The 18091-nt window shown below is 45.9% G+C and overlaps 5 protein-coding genes and 2 long non-coding RNA genes across 20 annotated transcripts in view; 4 read left to right on the top strand and 3 right to left on the bottom strand.

The window, feature by feature from the left end:
* The window catches only part of LOC108159434 (inactive peptidyl-prolyl cis-trans isomerase shutdown-like), a 29413-nt gene extending 22155 nt beyond the window's left edge, over positions 1-7258 (top strand). The window contains exon 3 of the mRNA XM_033391803.1: positions 6519-7258. Within this exon, the coding sequence (XP_033247694.1) occupies positions 6519-7040 (522 nt within the window). The 3' untranslated portion in view covers positions 7041-7258. The remainder of the gene's footprint in view (positions 1-6518) is intronic.
* LOC108159435 overlaps positions 1-18091 on the bottom strand; it is a 94948-nt gene that overhangs the window by 30338 nt on the left and 46519 nt on the right. For all 14 annotated transcript variants that reach the window (XM_033391793.1, XM_033391790.1, XM_033391792.1 and 11 more), the window contains one exon: positions 17409-17584. In XM_033391793.1, coding sequence (XP_033247684.1) covers positions 17409-17584 — 176 coding nt within the window. The remainder of the gene's footprint in view (positions 1-17408; positions 17585-18091) is intronic.
* On the top strand, positions 8820-10578 carry LOC117188251 (inactive peptidyl-prolyl cis-trans isomerase shutdown-like). Its single transcript, XM_033391810.1, has 3 exons — positions 8820-8956; positions 9025-9775; positions 9842-10578. The coding sequence occupies exons 1-3, from the start codon at positions 8901-8903 to the stop codon at positions 10358-10360; spliced, it is 1326 nt and encodes a 441-aa protein (XP_033247701.1). The 5' UTR covers positions 8820-8900; the 3' UTR covers positions 10361-10578.
* On the bottom strand, positions 11077-11923 carry LOC117188266. The gene is made up of 2 exons (XR_004472538.1): positions 11616-11923; positions 11077-11555 (listed from the first exon to the last, which is right to left on the bottom strand). It is a non-coding gene; the product is annotated as an uncharacterized LOC117188266 (long non-coding RNA).
* LOC117188252 (inactive peptidyl-prolyl cis-trans isomerase shutdown-like) lies at positions 12139-13897 on the top strand. Its single transcript, XM_033391812.1, has 3 exons — positions 12139-12275; positions 12344-13094; positions 13161-13897. Exons 1-3 carry the CDS (start codon positions 12220-12222, stop codon positions 13677-13679), a joined length of 1326 nt encoding a protein of 441 aa, XP_033247703.1. The 5' UTR covers positions 12139-12219; the 3' UTR covers positions 13680-13897.
* Positions 14396-15241, bottom strand: LOC117188265. The gene is made up of 2 exons (XR_004472537.1): positions 14934-15241; positions 14396-14873 (listed from the first exon to the last, which is right to left on the bottom strand). It is a non-coding gene; the product is annotated as an uncharacterized LOC117188265 (long non-coding RNA).
* Positions 15456-17216, top strand: LOC117188249 (inactive peptidyl-prolyl cis-trans isomerase shutdown-like). The gene is made up of 3 exons (XM_033391808.1): positions 15456-15593; positions 15662-16412; positions 16480-17216. The coding sequence occupies exons 1-3, from the start codon at positions 15538-15540 to the stop codon at positions 16996-16998; spliced, it is 1326 nt and encodes a 441-aa protein (XP_033247699.1). The 5' UTR covers positions 15456-15537; the 3' UTR covers positions 16999-17216.

Raw genomic sequence — 18091 nt, forward strand, 5'->3', positions numbered from 1 at the left:
GGCGAAGATTTCCTTGTGTCGCTTGGCCTTGTCGGTTGGGATCTCTGTCACTTCGCCTAGTCCTGGGGTCGCCTCTTCGTACAAGGCTCCAGGCAACCGAGGTTCCCGGCCGAGTACAATGAATGCTGGGCTGAAGCCTGTGGTGTCCGATGTGCTGCTGTTGATGGCTAGGCTGAGTTCGGGCAGCAGCTCGTCCCATGTCCGCTGGTCTCCATCGATGTACTGGGCGATCATGGTTTTGATCGTCCTGTTGGCTCGTTCCGTGGGGTTTTGTTGTGGGGTATAGGGCTTGCTGCCACGGCGATAGGTCCTCCAGTTCCTGGGCGGTAATGGTGGCCAAGATCGCGTTCTCGTAGTCATCCGAGTCGGCTGGGCGAAACGGGTTGCGTTCCCGAGCTATCTCGGCGTCGGCTAATGGCTCCAGTTGGTAGTCCGTCGTCGGGGTTTCTGTGATCTCGTCCTGTGGTATCGGGGTTCGTGGCTTACGTGATGTCTGTCGTGTTGGGTGACTACGTGGTGACTCCCGGTTCGATGAGCTGGCCCTGGATTGATCCCGCGGGGCCGCAGCTATCTTTGCTGGAATATCCTGGTGATTCCTGGGTCCTGTTGCTGACTCCCGGTTCGATGAGCTGGCCCTGGGTTGGTCCAGTGGAGCCGTAGCTGTCTCTGCCCAAGTCCCTTGCTTCCTGCTGTGTCCTGTTGGTGACTCCTGGTTCGACGAGCTGGCCCTGGATTGATCCAGTGGAGCCGCAGCTGTCTCTGCCCAAGTCCCTTGCTTCCTGCTGTGTCCTGTTGGTGACTCCTAGTTCGACGAGCTGGCCCTGGATTGATCCAGTGGAGCCGTAGCTGTCTCTGCCCAAGTCCTTTGTTTCCTGCTGTGTCCTGTTGGTGACTCCTGGTTCGACGAGCTGGCCCTGGATTGATCCAGTGGAGCCGTAGCTGTCTCTGCCCAAGTCCTTTGTTTCCTGCTGTGTCCTGTGGGTGACTCCTGGTTCGACGAGCTGGCCCTGGATTGATCCAGTGGAGCCGTAGCTGTCTCTGCCCAAGTCCCTTGCTTCCTGCTGTGTCCTGTTGGTGACTCCTGGTTCGACGAGCTGGCCCTGGATTGATCCAGTGGAGCCGCAGCTGTCTCTGCCCAAGTCCCTTGCTTCCTGCTGTGTCCTGTTGGTGACTCCTAGTTCGACGAGCTGGCCCTGGATTGATCCAGTGGAGCCGTAGCTGTCTCTGCCCAAGTCCTTTGTTTCCTGCTGTGTCCTGTTGGTGACTCCTGGTTCGACGAGCTGGCCCTGGATTGATCCAGTGGAGCCGTAGCTGTCTCTGCCCAAGTCCTTTGTTTCCTGCGGTGTCCTGTTGGTGACTCCTGGTTCGACGAGCTGGCCCTGGATTGATCCAGTGGAGCCGTAGCTGTCTCTGCCCAAGTCCTTTGTTTCCTGCTGTGTCCTGTTGGTGACTCCTGGTTCGACGAGCTGGCCCTGGATTGATCCAGTGGAGCCGTAGCTGTCTCTGCCCAAGTCCTTTGTTTCCTGCGGTGTCCTGTTGGTGACTCCTGGTTCGACGAGCTGGCCCTGGATTGATCCAGTGGAGCCGGAGCTGTCTCTGCCCAAGTCCTTTGTTTCCTGCTGTGTCCTGTGGGTGACTCCTGGTTCGACGAGCTGGCCCTGGATTGATCCAGTGGAGCCGTAGCTGTCTCTGCCCAAGTCCTTTGTTTCCTGCGGTGTCCTGTTGATGACTCCTGGTTCGACGAGCTGGCCCTGGATTGATCCAGTGGAGCCGTAGCTGTCTCTGCCCAAGTCCTTTGTTTCCTGCGGTGTCCTGTTGATGACTCCTGGTTCGACGAGCTGGCCCTGGATTGATCCAGTGGAGCCGTAGCTGTCTCTGCCCTAGTCCTTTGTTTCCTGCTGTGTCCTGTTGGTGACTCCTGGTTCGACGAGCTGGCCCTGGATTGATCCAGTGGAGCCGTAGCTGTCTCTGCCCAAGTCCTTTGTTTCCTGCTGTGTCCTGTTGGTGACTCCTGGTTCGACGAGCTGGCCCTGGATTGATCCAGTGGAGCCGTAGCTGTCTCTGCCCAAGTCCTTTGTTTCCTGCTGTGTCCTGTTGGTGACTCCTGGTTCGACAAGCTGGCCCTGGATTGATCCAGTGGAGCCGTAGCTGTCTCTGCCAAAGTCTTCGTTTTGTTGCGTTGTCCTGTTGGTGTCGGGGTTCGTGCTGGGGAACTGGCCATGGTTGGTTCCGTCGGTGTCGCAGTTCTTTCCGTCGTAGCTTCCTTCGTGTCCTGTTGTGGTGGCGTAGTCCTGGGGTTGTTGCGTGATCTTGTCTGGTAGGGCTTTGCTGTCACTGCGGTTGGATGGTTCGTGGTTGGCTGTGGGGTGTTGGTCTGCGGCTGGTCTCGGATGGCAGTGGAGTCCACAAACGTGACAGACCGTGGGCGTGGCTGGGCGGTGCATGATGGTATCGTCCCGGCGGGTTTCTGCTGCAACTTCAGCTGCAGATATGCCCGTCCGCAGTGGATCCTTGCGCGGATGCCACAGAGGAAGTCGAGCCCCAAGATGAAGTCGTCTAATACCGTGGGGAGTATAAGAAGAGATACCTGTGTTTCTTGCTGATCCAGGCGCACTGTGACTGCTATCGCTTGGTTGATCTCCTTCCTGGTTCCATCTGCAAGGCGGATCCTGGTCCTCACCTCTCGCCTGTTCTCGGTCGCCCCTATCTCCTTCGCCAGCCGCTCACTGATGAAGGATCGTGTGGCTCCCGTGTCGAGGGTGGCCGCAAATGCTCTCCCATTGATGTCCACCAGGTCAGCGATCCTTCCTCCGGTCATGCTTAATGGGTGGGTTTCTCCTGTTCCTGGGTGCGCGCCTCCGTCCATGTCCCAGTTAGGCGGAGACCCGACTCGTTTCCCGACGCTGGTTTCCGGCAGCAGTTGATGGTCCGGACCCCTCGGTGGCCACATTCCCAACAGAACAGCTTCTGTCGGTTTGTGCACGCACCACTGAAATGGCCGTTTTCCCTGCAGTTCCGGCAGACTCGTTGTACATCGATCGCCTGCTCTTGCTCCTGGCCGATTCCTCGGTTGGCGATCTCGGTTTTCCCGGGTGTCTCGTGTGTGTTGCCTCGTTGTGGGTTGGTTCCATTGCCGGTATAGGCGGCACGGGGTCGATGGTTCTGCGTGGTCCCGACGCTGCGGAGTGCGTCTCGGTCCCGCGCGGTTTCGTAGGCCGAGACGAGCTGGGTCAATTCTGTGAGTGATCGGAAATCTTGTCTGCGCGTGTCCATTTGATACTCCGGACGGAGATTTCGTAGATCCGCTCGAGTTCCTGTTCCCGAGTATACTGGGCTCGTTGCATCATCAGACGCAACTCGATAAGGTAATCCCGGAAGGATTCCTTGGGCTTCTGTTCCCGACTTCGTATGGTGTCTTCCAGCCGCTGGAAGTATCTGAGGGGCAGGAAGAATTCTAGGAATTCTTTCCGAAAGTCTGTCCAATTCTGTCCCTGCATCTGAAAAGTTCAGAACCAGCCTTCGGCCTTACCTGTAAGGAGACCGGAGATGGCTCGCGGCAACTGCTCTGGGCTCCCGCCGTATGATTCCACTCGCTCCTCGAGCCTTTCGATGAACGCTAGTGGGTCCGCGTGGCCGTCGAAAGTAAATCCCCATTTCCGGAGTTTGTCCGCCAGTAACGAGTACGAGATCTCACCCCCTCCGGGGCGTGAGACCCGATGTCCCTGAGGAAGACGTGGCTGTTCTCCTTCCGTGGTTGTCTGGTGGCTAGGCGTGGCCAGGGGTCCAGCGGTAGTGGGTACTGGCTCGTGGTTCTTGCTGGACGCCTCTGGTCTGGTTCCTTGGAGTGGTCCTTGGGCAGCTCGTTGTGGTTGCTCGTCCTGGGCGGCCGGTGTCTCGGTTGCTGACTCGCGGTATCCGTGGGTGGATCCTTGGCTCGTGCTGGGCAGCTCGGGTACAATTAATCGCAGTTTTTGTCCCTCCTTGCTGTCTTCCATCTTCGTCCGGCTCTCTGGCCCGGGTGACGTGGCTGGACTCCGGTGGTCCCTGGGGCTCGGTATGTTCCCAAAGTGCGTAGCCAATTCGTCCAGCCTTGCCTGCACGCCTTCGGGGTGCCCAGGGCGTGCGATGAATGCGGTGATCCGGCTCCGTAAGTCCTCTACAGTCCCAGATTCTCCTAGTCCAAACTCCTTAGCTAGGCTCTGCAGCTCGTCCTTCCTGCGGGACGCTATCCAGCGGATGTTCATCCTGATCCTGTTCCACTAATCGGGGCACCGGTGTGAGTCGTTATCAGCACGGTACTGGGTCAGGGCTCCTATACTAAGATACACGGCACTGAGGTGGGGGTCCTGTTCGAAGGACACGCGGCACGGTACTCGATTGATGATCCTGTACTAGGATACACAGCACTGGGTTGGATGATCCTGTCGAAGGATACGTGGCACGGTACAGGGAATGGTTCCCTGTGGAAGCTCGGTAATCTTTCTCTGACTGCTCGGTATTAACTGTCCTGACTGCTCGGTAACAACTACCTGACTGCTCGGTAATGACTGTCTGACTGCTCGGTAACAACTACCTGACTGCCCATCTGGGACACGTGCCGGCGGCTGTTGCTTGGGGGGTATTAGAGAAACCAGCCTCAGCTGTACATAAGTCGAGGGATCAAAGATTGGTGCTGGCTATTCGCCGGGACTCTGATTTTTGGCTGCTAATCACTGATTTTAAGTTTTCCTTCCTTTTCTCCTGCTGCTTTTCCTGATCCGTGGCTCCTAAGCATCGTTTGCTGTTTTGCTTTTGTGGGTCTTGCCTTTTAATTGTTGGCTGCTGCTTGGTTCCCTTTTCACTTTTAACTGCTTTTCACTTATTCCCTATGCTCACCGACTCTCCCCTCGTGAGTCCCTGCTCGGGCGCCATCTGTAAGGAAGTTCTCAGGCCGAGGTACAGCTTCTCAGTCTGTCCAGGGCCCGGTCCTTCCCCACAGCAAAATTTGTTGTGTGAGGACCTAAGGGGAGAGCCGCTCGTGGCGAAAGCGCGCCCGTGGGGTGGATCGTGGGACGGTCGGGCCTGGCCCGGCCACGAGGCGTGGGTGAAGCCGTGCTTGGGAGCTGCAGAGACGTGCGTTGGGGGTCATGTGTGGCGGGAGACGGGGTTTGGTTCAGGGATCGGAAAGGTGTGGGAGAGGGGAGCCCAGCCTAGCAGATGCCGCATGATCCACGACTCACATCTGCGTCGCCGGGTCCCCCGGGCGAGGGTGTAGGAGAGGGAACCCAGCTTTGCGAATGCCGCGTGAATCCACGACTCACATCCAGCATCGCCGGGTCCCCAGGGGAGAAAGGTATAGGAGAGGGAAAACCCAGCTTGGTGAATGCCGCATGAATCCACGACTCACATCCACTTCGCCGGGCCTCCCGGGAAAAGGGAAGAGAGGGGGAGGGGGGTGAGTGACTCCTACGGGCGAATGTTCTGAGACAGAGATTGGGTTGAGGCTGGTGTCTTTATTGTTTTCGGATCATTTTCCTACTTAAAATCCCGCGCCTGCAGCGGGGAAATAAACGCCAAAAAAAAATATCATAAACAACATGTGGGCATAGATATGTAAAGAAACTGCGGGAATGTTCTGCTTATACCTGCCTACTGCACCGATCTATCCCCCCCAGAGCTCACATACGTGAGGTGGCTCACCCTTGTGTCCCTTCTTTGGGTCCTGTTCTCCCACGGCGGGTCCTCGTCACTTCGGTGGCTTCCTTTGCACACCGCGTGGGTGCGGTCACAGCTGGTTTTATTCACCGCGTGCGGGCGAACACGGCTTATTGCGTACACGGCGCGGTCACGGCTAGTTTTTCACATCTATTTTGGCTTCCGCCGCACAACCGGTCTGGCTCAGGCCTCCGAGATCACTCTCGAGCTTGGCTCGCGCTGGACCGTGCCAGGCCTCTGCTTTTCTTTTTCGGAGCTTCTCTGCCGCTTCGCTGTTGCGCCGCCTTCGGCTGCCGGTCTCGGCTGCGTGGGTGTATGGCTGCGGGTGTGTATTGCCTGCTTCGCCGTCGGCTCTTTTCCTCGGCTGCGTGGGCGTAATACCGATCGGCGGCTTCTCTGCCGCTTCGTGCTCTTTCATGTTGTCTCTTTTCGTCTGCGTATAGCCGTTCTCTTCCTTGCGTTGGCTGCGTGGGCGTACGAGCGTATCTCTTTCGGGTTGGTTCTCTTTTCCTTCGTATAGCCGTGGTGTGCGTCTCTCTTCGCTGCGTGGCCGTAGTGTGCGTGTCTCTTACGTGTTGGTTCTCTTAGTTCTAATAAGTAAAAAGGCCTACTGTTTTGGGGTTTCTTAGCCTATTTCTTACTTTAATGGGTGAAAATAAGTATTCATTGTTGTTTGTCTTGGTAATACTAATAATAATAGAAATAATAAAATCGGATAATAGTGAATAATAATGAAATTAGATTACAAGCCGTCGGGGCGGTCCCTTTAGGGGATGGTGTCGTGGTCAGTGTTGTGGAGGCTTACGCCTTCACAACTTTTCCAGCAAAACTTGATGATCTGCTACAATAAATTGCATAATCCCAAGCGCGTGTGCATCACGATGAAAGCCTTGCGGCGTCTCACTGAAAATAAGCCTTCCTGTAAGGCCCTCTACCAGGAAGGTTGCGCCCTGTCCGCCTTAGGCGAATATAAGGATGCTCGGTGTATTTTTATGCAGGCTCAAGCCAAGCAGCCCGATAACAATGAGATCAGTGCTAAGATTACTGACCTGGACAAGAAAATCAAAAAATACAAAGAGTCATCTCAGGACATTTGGACTCGTGCGTTGTCAGGCCAGAAGTTTAAGGAAGAAGTAAAGGATGAAACCAAATGTAATCCCAGTGTTGAAGAACTTGTGAAGGAGCTTGAGACTTCCGAAAAATCGTCGGTGGGACTTTTGCGGGGTGCCTATATAAACTCGGACATTGTAATGTTATCCAAAATGGCCAAGGAGCACAAAATGAAACTATCGGTGTCCCCTATTGACGAGAATGACTTGACGTTGTCCAAGCTAAATCTGCACTGATGTGTTTCCCATTGAAGGATTAATCCATTTAAATAAACAACAGACAACCAAATTGAATATTTTACATTAGTTCTAGAAGAACTTTACGTTTATGTTGTACATACTGAAGAGTATGAAAATGAAATGTGTTTTATAAATACGGGTACAAGAATATATTTACGTTCTGTTGGTCAGAAAATGTCATCTGTTTTTGGAATATATTTTGTTTTTAAGCTGAAGCTCTGTGGACTATTTATTACTTATTTGATTGAATTTATATTCAGGTAGTCACATAAATCAACAGTTTGTTGTGTTTGGGCTCACAAAGTGAGAAGAATGTTTTACGTGTAAGAAGTTGGATGACTAACAACGTAGATATATGTAGAAGTAATTATTTAAAAATTGTAGGAATGACGATTTAGATCCTCAACCTTAATATGTGTATCCTTTGGATTTTGCACTACCAAAACGGTTATCTTGCCATTAGGTGCTAGCAGGACCTCGTGGAATCTGGTACGGACTCGCAGCATGGTCAGGAGCTGTGGTGGCTCCATTTTTGATAGAAATGCGTGACACTTTTCACGCGAATTCTCATAAAGACAGGCATGTTTAAGTGCGTCTGAGCACTGAGATTGAATCGCAAAATGAGCTACTGGACAACATGAACTATAAAATGGAGGATGTCGACCTGAAGATGACCAGGCAAAACAAGGATATGAATAAATTGCTAAAAAAATAGTTGTAATCATCTTTATTGAATTCTTTATTATATTTATAACATAGTCATAGCATATTTCTCGCATAATGAATGACCAGGCCATTGCAAATGCATTCCTCATTTTAGTTTTCAGCTTTGTACTGATACACAAACCAAAAGAAATTATTCGCGTTCACTTATTGAATAAAAAGTTCATATAAACGAAAAAAACAAACCTTTTTCTGAAAAATTGGTTGCCCAATGGGAAATATTCTCATTTCCCCACTGCACAATAGGTAGAATTGTTTTTTTTTTTTCGAACTAGATCTCGAACGAGCTGCATCACTGCAGCTGATCCGAGGGAGGGAGTCCGAGTCAGAGGAACTGGCGCTCCAGAAAGCCAGGCAAAGAGAAGAATAAATCCTTTGATTCCACGTAGATTGCTTGCAGGGGTACATAGAACACTTGGCCGGAACCAGCACTCCCCACATAAATATCACTTCTATCCGTCGCCTGCGACTAGAAACGGTAAAAGGTTTTCTAATTATACTAGACTACAAAATTACATTTTTTAATTACTTTTCAAATACGCAGATAGATTTGGGGCGTTAGAAATGTTTAATGAATTATTGGTTTTTCATGGTGTGGTTTTATCTATTCGTTCTATGAACTGGCACATCTACATACATATGTACTCAGGAGTACTTAAAAGTAGCTAATAGAAAAAAAACTTTGTGGGCAGTTCGACCTTTTTCGTTACAACATTTTTTTATTTATATAAAAAGTTCAATAAAAGGGAGTAGCTAAAATTAGCATATCTTGAATCAAAATCGAGAAATATGGTTTCCCATCCTCGACGGAACGATTAACCCATTGTCGCCCAAGGCGGTTTTTAATATTCCACCAAAAATAAAGAAAATTGAATCATTTTGGCGCTGTTACAGTGAAAGATATCGTGTGTGTCTTTTTTTTTTTTTTGTAATTTCAGAGAAAAGATTTACAAACAGTATTATTTTCCGCAGTTTAACTCAATTTGTTATCCTGTTTAATTAAAGAGGTCATAAGTGGGCTAAGGTCGTTTTTTCATCGGTATATACTTGGTATATTTCTGAGGGTGTCACTGCCTAGCGCGCATTTTTGTAATTAACCCAAACAAGTTAAAGTTGGGAAAAAGTGTGGAAAAAATGGAAGATTATTTTTCATATTGCACTCAAATGCTCAAGGAACCACTGCAACTTGGGTAAGCATCGAAATTTGATACATTTGCACAATCATGTGCTGCCTAGACGCTGCCTCTTACTCTTCTAGAAAACTCGTTGGCTCTGGCTCAAAATTTGAGGTAGAACAGTCGCCATTTGGGGCTGGCGATGATGATTTTAATGTCGACGAAATGGAAGATTGTGATAACGCTCCAGATGTTGATGAAGAAGAGCTCGCTTCTCCATGGACCCAATCGTTTGAGGAACTCAAAAAATTGATGGAGCCGATCAATGAGAACATTTTTAAGCGCATCACACGTGAGGGGCACCAGGGCCGAGGTCTGGTGCCAGACAAGGCACGTGTCGCTGTGCGCTATAGTGGTTATTGGGAAGGCGAGAGTTCTCCTTTTGATTCCTCATTGATGCGCCGAACTAAATTATATTTTGAGACCGGTGCCGGTTGCGATGTGCTAGAAGGCCTCCAGGCTGCTGTACTTACCATGCGCCCATATGAAAAAGCCGAGTTTATTATATCCTATAAGTTGCTATTTCACGAGATAGGCTGCCCGCCGCGCATTAAACCACGTTCAGATGGACTTTTCAAAATCGAAGTTCTTGACTTCACATTGATCGGGGACTCAGATGCCTTCGCGTCAATGGCCGCTGTGGATCGGGACAAGTTTGCAATAGTTTACCCCAAGGCATTAGACATGCACATGCATGGCAAGGACTGTGTGAAGCGCTTTCGCTACCGCAACGCCGTCACTGCCTTCGAGCGGGCGGTAACCTCTCTAAACTATTGCCGCCTAGCCAATGATGAGGATGAGCGCAAGCAAATCGCTCTGTTGATCACTCTCAATGTAACTATGCAACTTGTAGCGTCGTGGCTCATCCCCACTTATGTGTTTTTTTTAAAACTTTTCCAGCAAAACTTGATGATCTGCTACAATAAATTGCATAATCCCAAACGCGTGTGCATCACGATGAAAGCCTTGCGGCGTCTCACTGAAAATAAGCCTTCCTGTAAGGCCCTCTACCAGGAAGGTTGCGCCCTGTCCGCCTTAGGCGAATATAAGGATGCTCGGTGTATTTTTATGCAGGCTCAAGCCAAGCAGCCCGATAACAATGAGATCAGTGCTAAGATTACTGACCTGGACAAGAAAATCAAAAAATACAAAGAGTCATCTCAGGATATTTGGACTCGTGCGTTGTCAGGCCAGAAGTTTAAAGAAGTAAAGGATGAAACCAAATGTAATCCCAGTGTTGAAGAACTTGTGAAGGAGCTTGAGACTTCCGAAAAATCGTCGGTGGGACTTTTGCGGGGTGCCTATATAAACTCGGACATTGTAATGTTATCCAAAATGGCCAAGGAGCACAAAATGAAACTATCGGTGTCCCCTATTGACGAGAATGACTTGACGTTGTCCAAGCTAAATCTGCACTGATGTGTTTCCCATTGAAGGATTAATCCATTTAAATAAACAACAGACAACCAAATTGAATATTTTACATTAGTTCTAGAAGAACTTAACGTTTATGTTGTACATACTGAAGAGTATGAAAATGAAATGTGTTTTAGAAATACGAGTACAAGAATATATTTACGTTCTGTTGGTCAGAAAATGTCATCTGTTTTTGGAATATATTTTGTTTTTAAGCTGAAGCTCTGTGGACTATTTATTACTTATTTGATTGAATTTATATTCAGGTAGTCACATAAATCAACAGTTTGTTGTGTTTGGGCTCACAAAGTGAGAAGAATGTTTTACGTGTAAGAAGTTGGATGACTAACAACGTAGATATATGTAGGAGTAATTATTTAAAAATTGGAGGAATGACGATTTAGATCCTCAACCTTAATATGTGTATCCTTTGGATTTTGCACTACCAAAACGGTTATCTTGCCATTAGGTGCTAGCAGGACCTCGTGGAATCTGGTACGGACTCGCAGCATGGTCAGGAGCTGTGGTGGCTCCATTTTTGATAGAAATGCGTGACACTTTTCACGCGAATTCTCATAAAGACAGGCATGTTTAAGTGCGTCTGAGCACTGAGATTGAATCGCAAAATGAGCTACTGGACAACATGAACTATAAAATGGAGGATGTCGACCTGAAGATGACCAGGCAAAACAAGGATATGAATAAATTGCTAAAAAAAATAGTTGTAATCATCTTTATTGAATTCTTTATTATATTTATAACATAGTCATAGCATATCTCTCGCATAATGAATGACCAGGCCATTGCAAATGCATTCCTCATTTTAGTGTTCAGCTTTGTACTGATACACAAACCAAAAGAAATTATTCGCGTTCACTTATTGAATAAAAAGTTCATATAAACGAAAAAAACAAACCTTTTTCTGAAAAATTGGTTGCCCAATGGGAAATATTCTCATTTCCGCACTGCACAATAGGTAGAATTGTTTTTTTTTTTCGAACTAGATCTCGAACGAGCTGCATCACCGCAGCTGATCCGAGGGAGGGAGTCCGAGTCAGAGGAACTGGCGCTCCAGAAAGCCAGGCAAAGAGAAGAATAAATCCTTTGATTCCACGTAGATTGCTTGCAGGGGTACATAGAACACTTGGCCGGAACCAGCACTCCCCACATAAATACCACTTCTATCCGTCGCCTGCGACTAGAAACGGTAAAAGATTTTCTAATTATACTAGACTACAAAATTAAATTTTTTAATTACTTTTCAAATACGCAGATAGATTTGGGGCGCTAGAAATGTTTAATGAATTATTGGTTTTTCATGGTGTGGTTTTATCTATTCGTTCTATGAACTGGCACATCTACATACATATGTACTCAGGAGTACTTAAAAGTAGCTAATAGAAAAAAAACTTTGTGGGCAGTTCGACCTTTTTCGTTACAACATTTTTTTATTTATATAAAAAGTTCAATAAAAGGGAGTAGCTAAAATTAGCATATCTTGAATCAAAATCGAGAAATATGGTTTCCCATCCTCGACGGAACGATTAACCCATTGTCGCCCAAGGCGGTTTTTAATATTCCACCAAAAATAAAGAAAATTGAATCATTTTGGCGCTGTTACAGTGAAAGATATCGTGTGTGTCTTTTTTTTTTTTTGTAATTTCAGAGAAAAGATTTACAAACAGTATTATTTTCCGCAGTTTGACTCAATTTGTTATCCTGTTTAATTAAAGAGGTCATAAGTGGGCTAAGGTCGTTTTTTCATCGGTATATACTTGGTATATTTCTGAGGGTGTCACTGCCTAGCGCGCATTTTTGTAATTAACCCAAACAAGTTAAAGTTGGGAAAAAGTGTGGAAAAAATGGAAGATTATTTTTCATATTGCACTCAAATGCTCAAGGAACCACTGCAACTTGGGTAAGCATCGAAATTTGATACATTTGCACAATCATGTGCTGCCTAGACGCTGCCTCTTACTCTTCTAGAAAACTCGTTGGCTCTGGCTCAAAATTTGAGGTAGAACAGTCGCCATTTGGGGCTGGCGATGATGATTTTAATGTCGACGAAATGGAAGATTGTGATAACGCTCCAGATGTTGATGAAGAAGAGCTCGCTTCTCCATGGACCCAATCGTTTGAGGAACTCAAAAAATTGATGGAGCCGATCAATGAGAACATTTTTAAGCGCATCACACGTGAGGGGCACCAGGGCCGAGGTCTGGTGCCAGACAAGGCACGTGTCGCTGTGCGCTATAGTGGTTATTGGGAAGGCGAGAGTTCTCCTTTTGATTCCTCATTGATGCGCCGAACTAAATTATATTTTGAGACCGGTGCCGGTTGCGATGTGCTAGAAGGCCTCCAGGCTGCTGTACTTACCATGCGCCCATATGAAAAAGCCGAGTTTATTATATCCTATAAGTTGCTATTTCACGAGATAGGCTGCCCGCCGCGCATTAAACCACGTTCAGATGGACTTTTCAAAATCGAAGTTCTTGACTTCACATTGATCGGGGACTCAGATGCCTTCGCGTCAATGGCCGCTGTGGATCGGGACAAGTTTGCAATAGTTTACCCCAAGGCATTAGACATGCACATGCATGGCAAGGACTGTGTGAAGCGCTTTCGCTACCGCAACGCCGTCACTGCCTTCGAGCGGGCGGTAACCTCTCTAAACTATTGCCGCCTAGCCAATGATGAGGATGAGCGCAAGCAAATCGCTCTGTTGATCACTCTCAATGTAACTATGCAACTTGTAGCGTCGTGGCTCATCCCCACTTATGTGTTTTTTTTAAAACTTTTCCAGCAAAACTTGATGATCTGCTACAATAAATTGCATAATCCCAAACGCGTGTGCATCACGATGAAAGCCTTGCGGCGTCTCACTGAAAATAAGCCTTCCTGTAAGGCCCTCTACCAGGAAGGTTGCGCCCTGTCCGCCTTAGGCGAATATAAGGATGCTCGGTGTATTTTTATGCAGGCTCAAGCCAAGCAGCCCGATAACAATGAGATCAGTGCTAAGATTACTGACCTGGACAAGAAAATCAAAAAATACAAAGAGTCATCTCAGGATATTTGGACTCGTGCGTTGTCAGGCCAGAAGTTTAAAGAAGTAAAGGATGAAACCAAATGTAATCCCAGTGTTGAAGAACTTGTGAAGGAGCTTGAGACTTCCGAAAAATCGTCGGTGGGACTTTTGCGGGGTGCCTATATAAACTCGGACATTGTAATGTTATCCAAAATGGCCAAGGAGCACAAAATGAAACTATCGGTGTCCCCTATTGACGAGAATGACTTGACGTTGTCCAAGCTAAATCTGCACTGATGTGTTTCCCATTGAAGGATTAATCCATTTAAATAAACAACAGACAACCAAATTGAATATTTTACATTAGTTCTAGAAGAACTTAACGTTTATGTTGTACATACTGAAGAGTATGAAAATGAAATGTGTTTTAGAAATACGAGTACAAGAATATATTTACGTTCTGTTGGTCAGAAAATGTCATCTGTTTTTGGAATATATTTTGTTTTTAAGCTGAAGCTCTGTGGACTATTTATTACTTATTTGATTGAATTTATATTCAGGTAGTCACATAAATCAACAGTTTGTTGTGTTTGGGCTCACAAAGTGAGAAGAATGTTTTACGTGTAAGAAGTTGGATGACTAACAACGTAGATATATGTAGGAGTAATTATTTAAAAATTGGAGGAATGACGATTTAGATCCTCAACCTTAATATGTGTATCCTTTGGATTTTGCACTACCAAAACGGTTATCTTGCCATTAGGTGCTAGCAGGACCTCGTGGAATCTGGTACGGACTCGCAGCATGGTCAGGAGCTGTGGTGGCTCCATTTTTGATAGAAATGCGTGACACTTTTCACGCGAATTCTCATAAAGACAGGCATGTTTAAGTGCGTCTGAGCACTGAGATTGAATCGCAAAATGAGCTACTGGACAACATGAACTATAAAATGGAGGATGTCGACCTGAAGATGACCAGGCAAAACAAGGATATGAATAAATTGCTAAAAAAAATAGTTGTAATCATCTTTATTGAATTCTTTATTATATTTATAACATAGTCATAGCATATCTCTCGCATAATGAATGACCAGGCCATTGCAAATGCATTCCTCATTTTAGTGTTCAGCTTTGTACTGATACACAAACCAAAAGAAATTATTCGCGTTCACTTATTGAATAAAAAGTTCATATAAACGAAAAAAACAAACCTTTTTCTGAAAAATTGGTTGCCCAATGGGAAATATTCTCATTTCCGCACTGCACAATAGGTAGAATTGTTTTTTTTTTCGAACTAGATCTCGAACGAGCTGCATCACCGCAGCTGATCCGAGGGAGGGAGTCCGAGTCAGAGGAACTGGCGCTCCAGAAAGCCAGGCAAAGAGAAGAATAAATCCTTTGATTCCACGTAGATTGCTTGCAGGGGTACATAGAACACTTGGCCGGAACCAGCACTCCCCACATAAATACCACTTCTATCCGTCGCCTGCGACTAGAAACGGTAAAAGATTTTCTAATTATACTAGACTACAAAATTAAATTTTTTAATTACTTTTCAAATACGCAGATAGATTTGGGGCGCTAGAAATGTTTAATGAATTATTGGTTTTTCATGGTGTGGTTTTATCTATTCGTTCTATGAACTGGCACATCTACATACATATGTACTCAGGAGTACTTAAAAGTAGCTAATAGAAAAAAAACTTTGTGGGCAGTTCGACCTTTTTCGTTACAACATTTTTTTATTTATATAAAAAGTTCAATAAAAGGGAGTAGCTAAAATTAGCATATCTTGAATCAAAATCGAGAAATATGGTTTCCCATCCTCGACGGAACGATTAACCCATTGTCGCCCAAGGCGGTTTTTAATATTCCACCAAAAATAAAGAAAATTGAATCATTTTGGCGCTGTTACAGTGAAAGATATCGTGTGTGTCTTTTTTTTTTTTTGTAATTTCAGAGAAAAGATTTACAAACAGTATTATTTTCCGCAGTTTAACTCAATTTGTTATCCTGTTTAATTAAAGAGGTCATAAGTGGGCTAAGGTCGTTTTTTCATCGGTATATACTTGGTATATTTCTGAGGGTGTCACTGCCTAGCGCGCATTTTTGTAATTAACCCAAACAAGTTAAAGTTGGGAAAAAGTGTGGAAAAAATGGAAGATTATTTTTCATATTGCACTCAAATGCTCAAGGAACCACTGCAACTTGGGTAAGCATCGAAATTTGATACATTTGCACAATCATGTGCTGCCTAGACGCTGCCTCTTACTCTTCTAGAAAACTCGTTGGCTCTGGCTCAAAATTTGAGGTAGAACAGTCGCCATTTGGGGCTGGCGATGATGATTTTAATGTCGACGAAATGGAAGATTGTGATAACGCTCCAGATGTTGATGAAGAAGAGCTCGCTTCTCCATGGACCCAATCGTTTGAGGAACTCAAAAAATTGATGGAGCCGATCAATGAGAACATTTTTAAGCGCATCACACGTGAGGGGCACCAGGGCCGAGGTCTGGTGCCAGACAAGGCACGTGTCGCTGTGCGCTATAGTGGTTATTGGGAAGGCGAGAGTTCTCCTTTTGATTCCTCATTGATGCGCCGAACTAAATTATATTTTGAGACCGGTGCCGGTTGCGATGTGCTAGAAGGCCTCCAGGCTGCTGTACTTACCATGCGCCCATATGAAAAAGCCGAGTTTATTATATCCTATAAGTTGCTATTTCACGAGATAGGCTGCCCGCCGCGCATTAAACCACGTTCAGATGGACTTTTCAAAATCGAAGTTCTTGACTTCACATTGATCGGGGACTCAGATGCCTTCGCGTCAATGGCCGCTGTGGATCGGGACAAGTTTGCAATAGTTTACCCCAAGGCATTAGACATGCACATGCATGGCAAGGACTGTGTGAAGCGCTTTCGCTACCGCAACGCCGTCACTGCCTTCGAGCGGGCGGTAACCTCTCTAAACTATTGCCGCCTAGCCAATGATGAGGATGAGCGCAAGCAAATCGCTCTGTTGATCACTCTCAATGTAACTATGCAACTTGTAGCGTCGTGGCTCATCCCCACTTATGTGTTTTTTTTTTAAACTTTTCCAGCAAAACTTGATGATCTGCTACAATAAATTGCATAATCCCAAACGCGTGTGCATCACGATGAAAGCCTTGCGGCGTCTCACTGAAAATAAGCCTTCCTGTAAGGCCCTCTACCAGGAAGGTTGCGCCCTGTCCGCCTTAGGCGAATATAAGGATGCTCGGTGTATTTTTATGCAGGCTCAAGCCAAGCAGCCCGATAACAATGAGATCAGTGCTAAGATTACTGACCTGGACAAGAAAATCAAAAAATACAAAGAGTCATCTCAGGATATTTGGACTCGTGCGTTGTCAGGCCAGAAGTTTAAAGAAGTAAAGGATGAAACCAAATGTAATCCCAGTGTTGAAGAACTTGTGAAGGAGCTTGAGACTTCCGAAAAATCGTCGGTGGGACTTTTGCGGGGTGCCTATATAAACTCGGACATTGTAATGTTATCCAAAATGGCCAAGGAGCACAAAATGAATCTATCGGTGTCCCCTATTGACGAGAATGACTTGACGTTGTCCAAGCTAAATCTGCACTGATGTGTTTCCCATTGAAGGATTAATCCATTTAAATAAACAACAGACAACCAAATTGAATATTTTACATTAGTTCTAGAAGAACTTAACGTTTATGTTGTACATACTGAAGAGTATGAAAATGAAATGTGTTTTAGAAATACGAGTACAAGAATATATTTACGTTCTGTTGGTCAGAAAATGTCATCTGTTTTTGGAATATATTTTGTTTTTAAGCTGAAGCTCTGTGGACTATTTATTACTTATTTGATTGAATTTATATTCAGGTAGTCACATAAATCAACAGTTTGTTGTGTTTGGGCTCACAAAGTGAGAAGAATGTTTTACGTGTAAGAAGTTGGATGACTAACAACGTAGATATATGTAGGAGTAATTATTTAAAAATTGGAGGAATGACGATTTAGATCCTCAACCTTAAGATGTGTATCCTTTGGATTTTGCACTACCAAAACGGTTATCTTGCCATCAGGTGTTAGCAGGACCTCGTGGAATCTGGTACGGACTCGCAACATGGTCAGGAGCTGTGGTGGCTCCATTTTTGATAGAAATGCCTGACACTTTTCACGCGAATTCTCATAAAGACAGGCATGTTTAAGTGCGTCTGAGCACTGAGATTGAATCGCAAAATGAGCTACTGGACAACATGAACTATAAAATCGAGGATGTCGACCTGAAGATGACCAGGCAAAACAAGGATATGAATAAATTGCTAAAAAAATAGTTGTAATCATCTTTATTGAATTCTTTATTATATTTATAACATAGTCATAGCATATTTCTCGCATAATGAATGACCAGGCCATTGCAAATGCATTCCTCATTTTAGTTTTCAGCTTTGTACTGATACACAAACCAAAAGAAATTATTCGCGTTCACTTATTGAATAAAAAGTTCATATAAACGAAAAAAACAAACCTTTTTCTGAAAAATTGGTTGCCCAATGGGAAATATTCTCATTTCCCCACTGCACAATAGGTAGAATTGTTTTTTTTTTTCGAACTAGATCTCGAACGAGCTGCATCACTGCAGCTGATCCGAGGGAGGGAGTCCGAGTCAGAGGAACTGGCGCTCCAGAAAGCCAGGCAAAGAGAAGAAT

Source organism: Drosophila miranda, chromosome 3 (genome assembly GCF_003369915.1).
Source record: "Drosophila miranda strain MSH22 chromosome 3, D.miranda_PacBio2.1, whole genome shotgun sequence".
Taxonomy (NCBI): Eukaryota; Metazoa; Arthropoda; class Insecta; order Diptera; family Drosophilidae; genus Drosophila; species Drosophila miranda.

Coding starts and splice junctions, on each gene's coding strand:
- LOC117188251 (XM_033391810.1), top strand. CDS start 8,901: ATGGAAGATTATTTTTCATATTGCACTCAAATGCTCAAGGAACCACTG. Junction 8,957..9,024: donor AAGGAACCACTGCAACTTGG/GTAAGCATCGAA, acceptor TTACTCTTCTAG/AAAACTCGTTGGCTCTGGCT. Junction 9,776..9,841: donor CTCTGTTGATCACTCTCAAT/GTAACTATGCAA, acceptor AAACTTTTCCAG/CAAAACTTGATGATCTGCTA.
- LOC117188249 (XM_033391808.1), top strand. CDS start 15,538: ATGGAAGATTATTTTTCATATTGCACTCAAATGCTCAAGGAACCACTG. Junction 15,594..15,661: donor AAGGAACCACTGCAACTTGG/GTAAGCATCGAA, acceptor TTACTCTTCTAG/AAAACTCGTTGGCTCTGGCT. Junction 16,413..16,479: donor CTCTGTTGATCACTCTCAAT/GTAACTATGCAA, acceptor AAACTTTTCCAG/CAAAACTTGATGATCTGCTA.
- LOC117188252 (XM_033391812.1), top strand. CDS start 12,220: ATGGAAGATTATTTTTCATATTGCACTCAAATGCTCAAGGAACCACTG. Junction 12,276..12,343: donor AAGGAACCACTGCAACTTGG/GTAAGCATCGAA, acceptor TTACTCTTCTAG/AAAACTCGTTGGCTCTGGCT. Junction 13,095..13,160: donor CTCTGTTGATCACTCTCAAT/GTAACTATGCAA, acceptor AAACTTTTCCAG/CAAAACTTGATGATCTGCTA.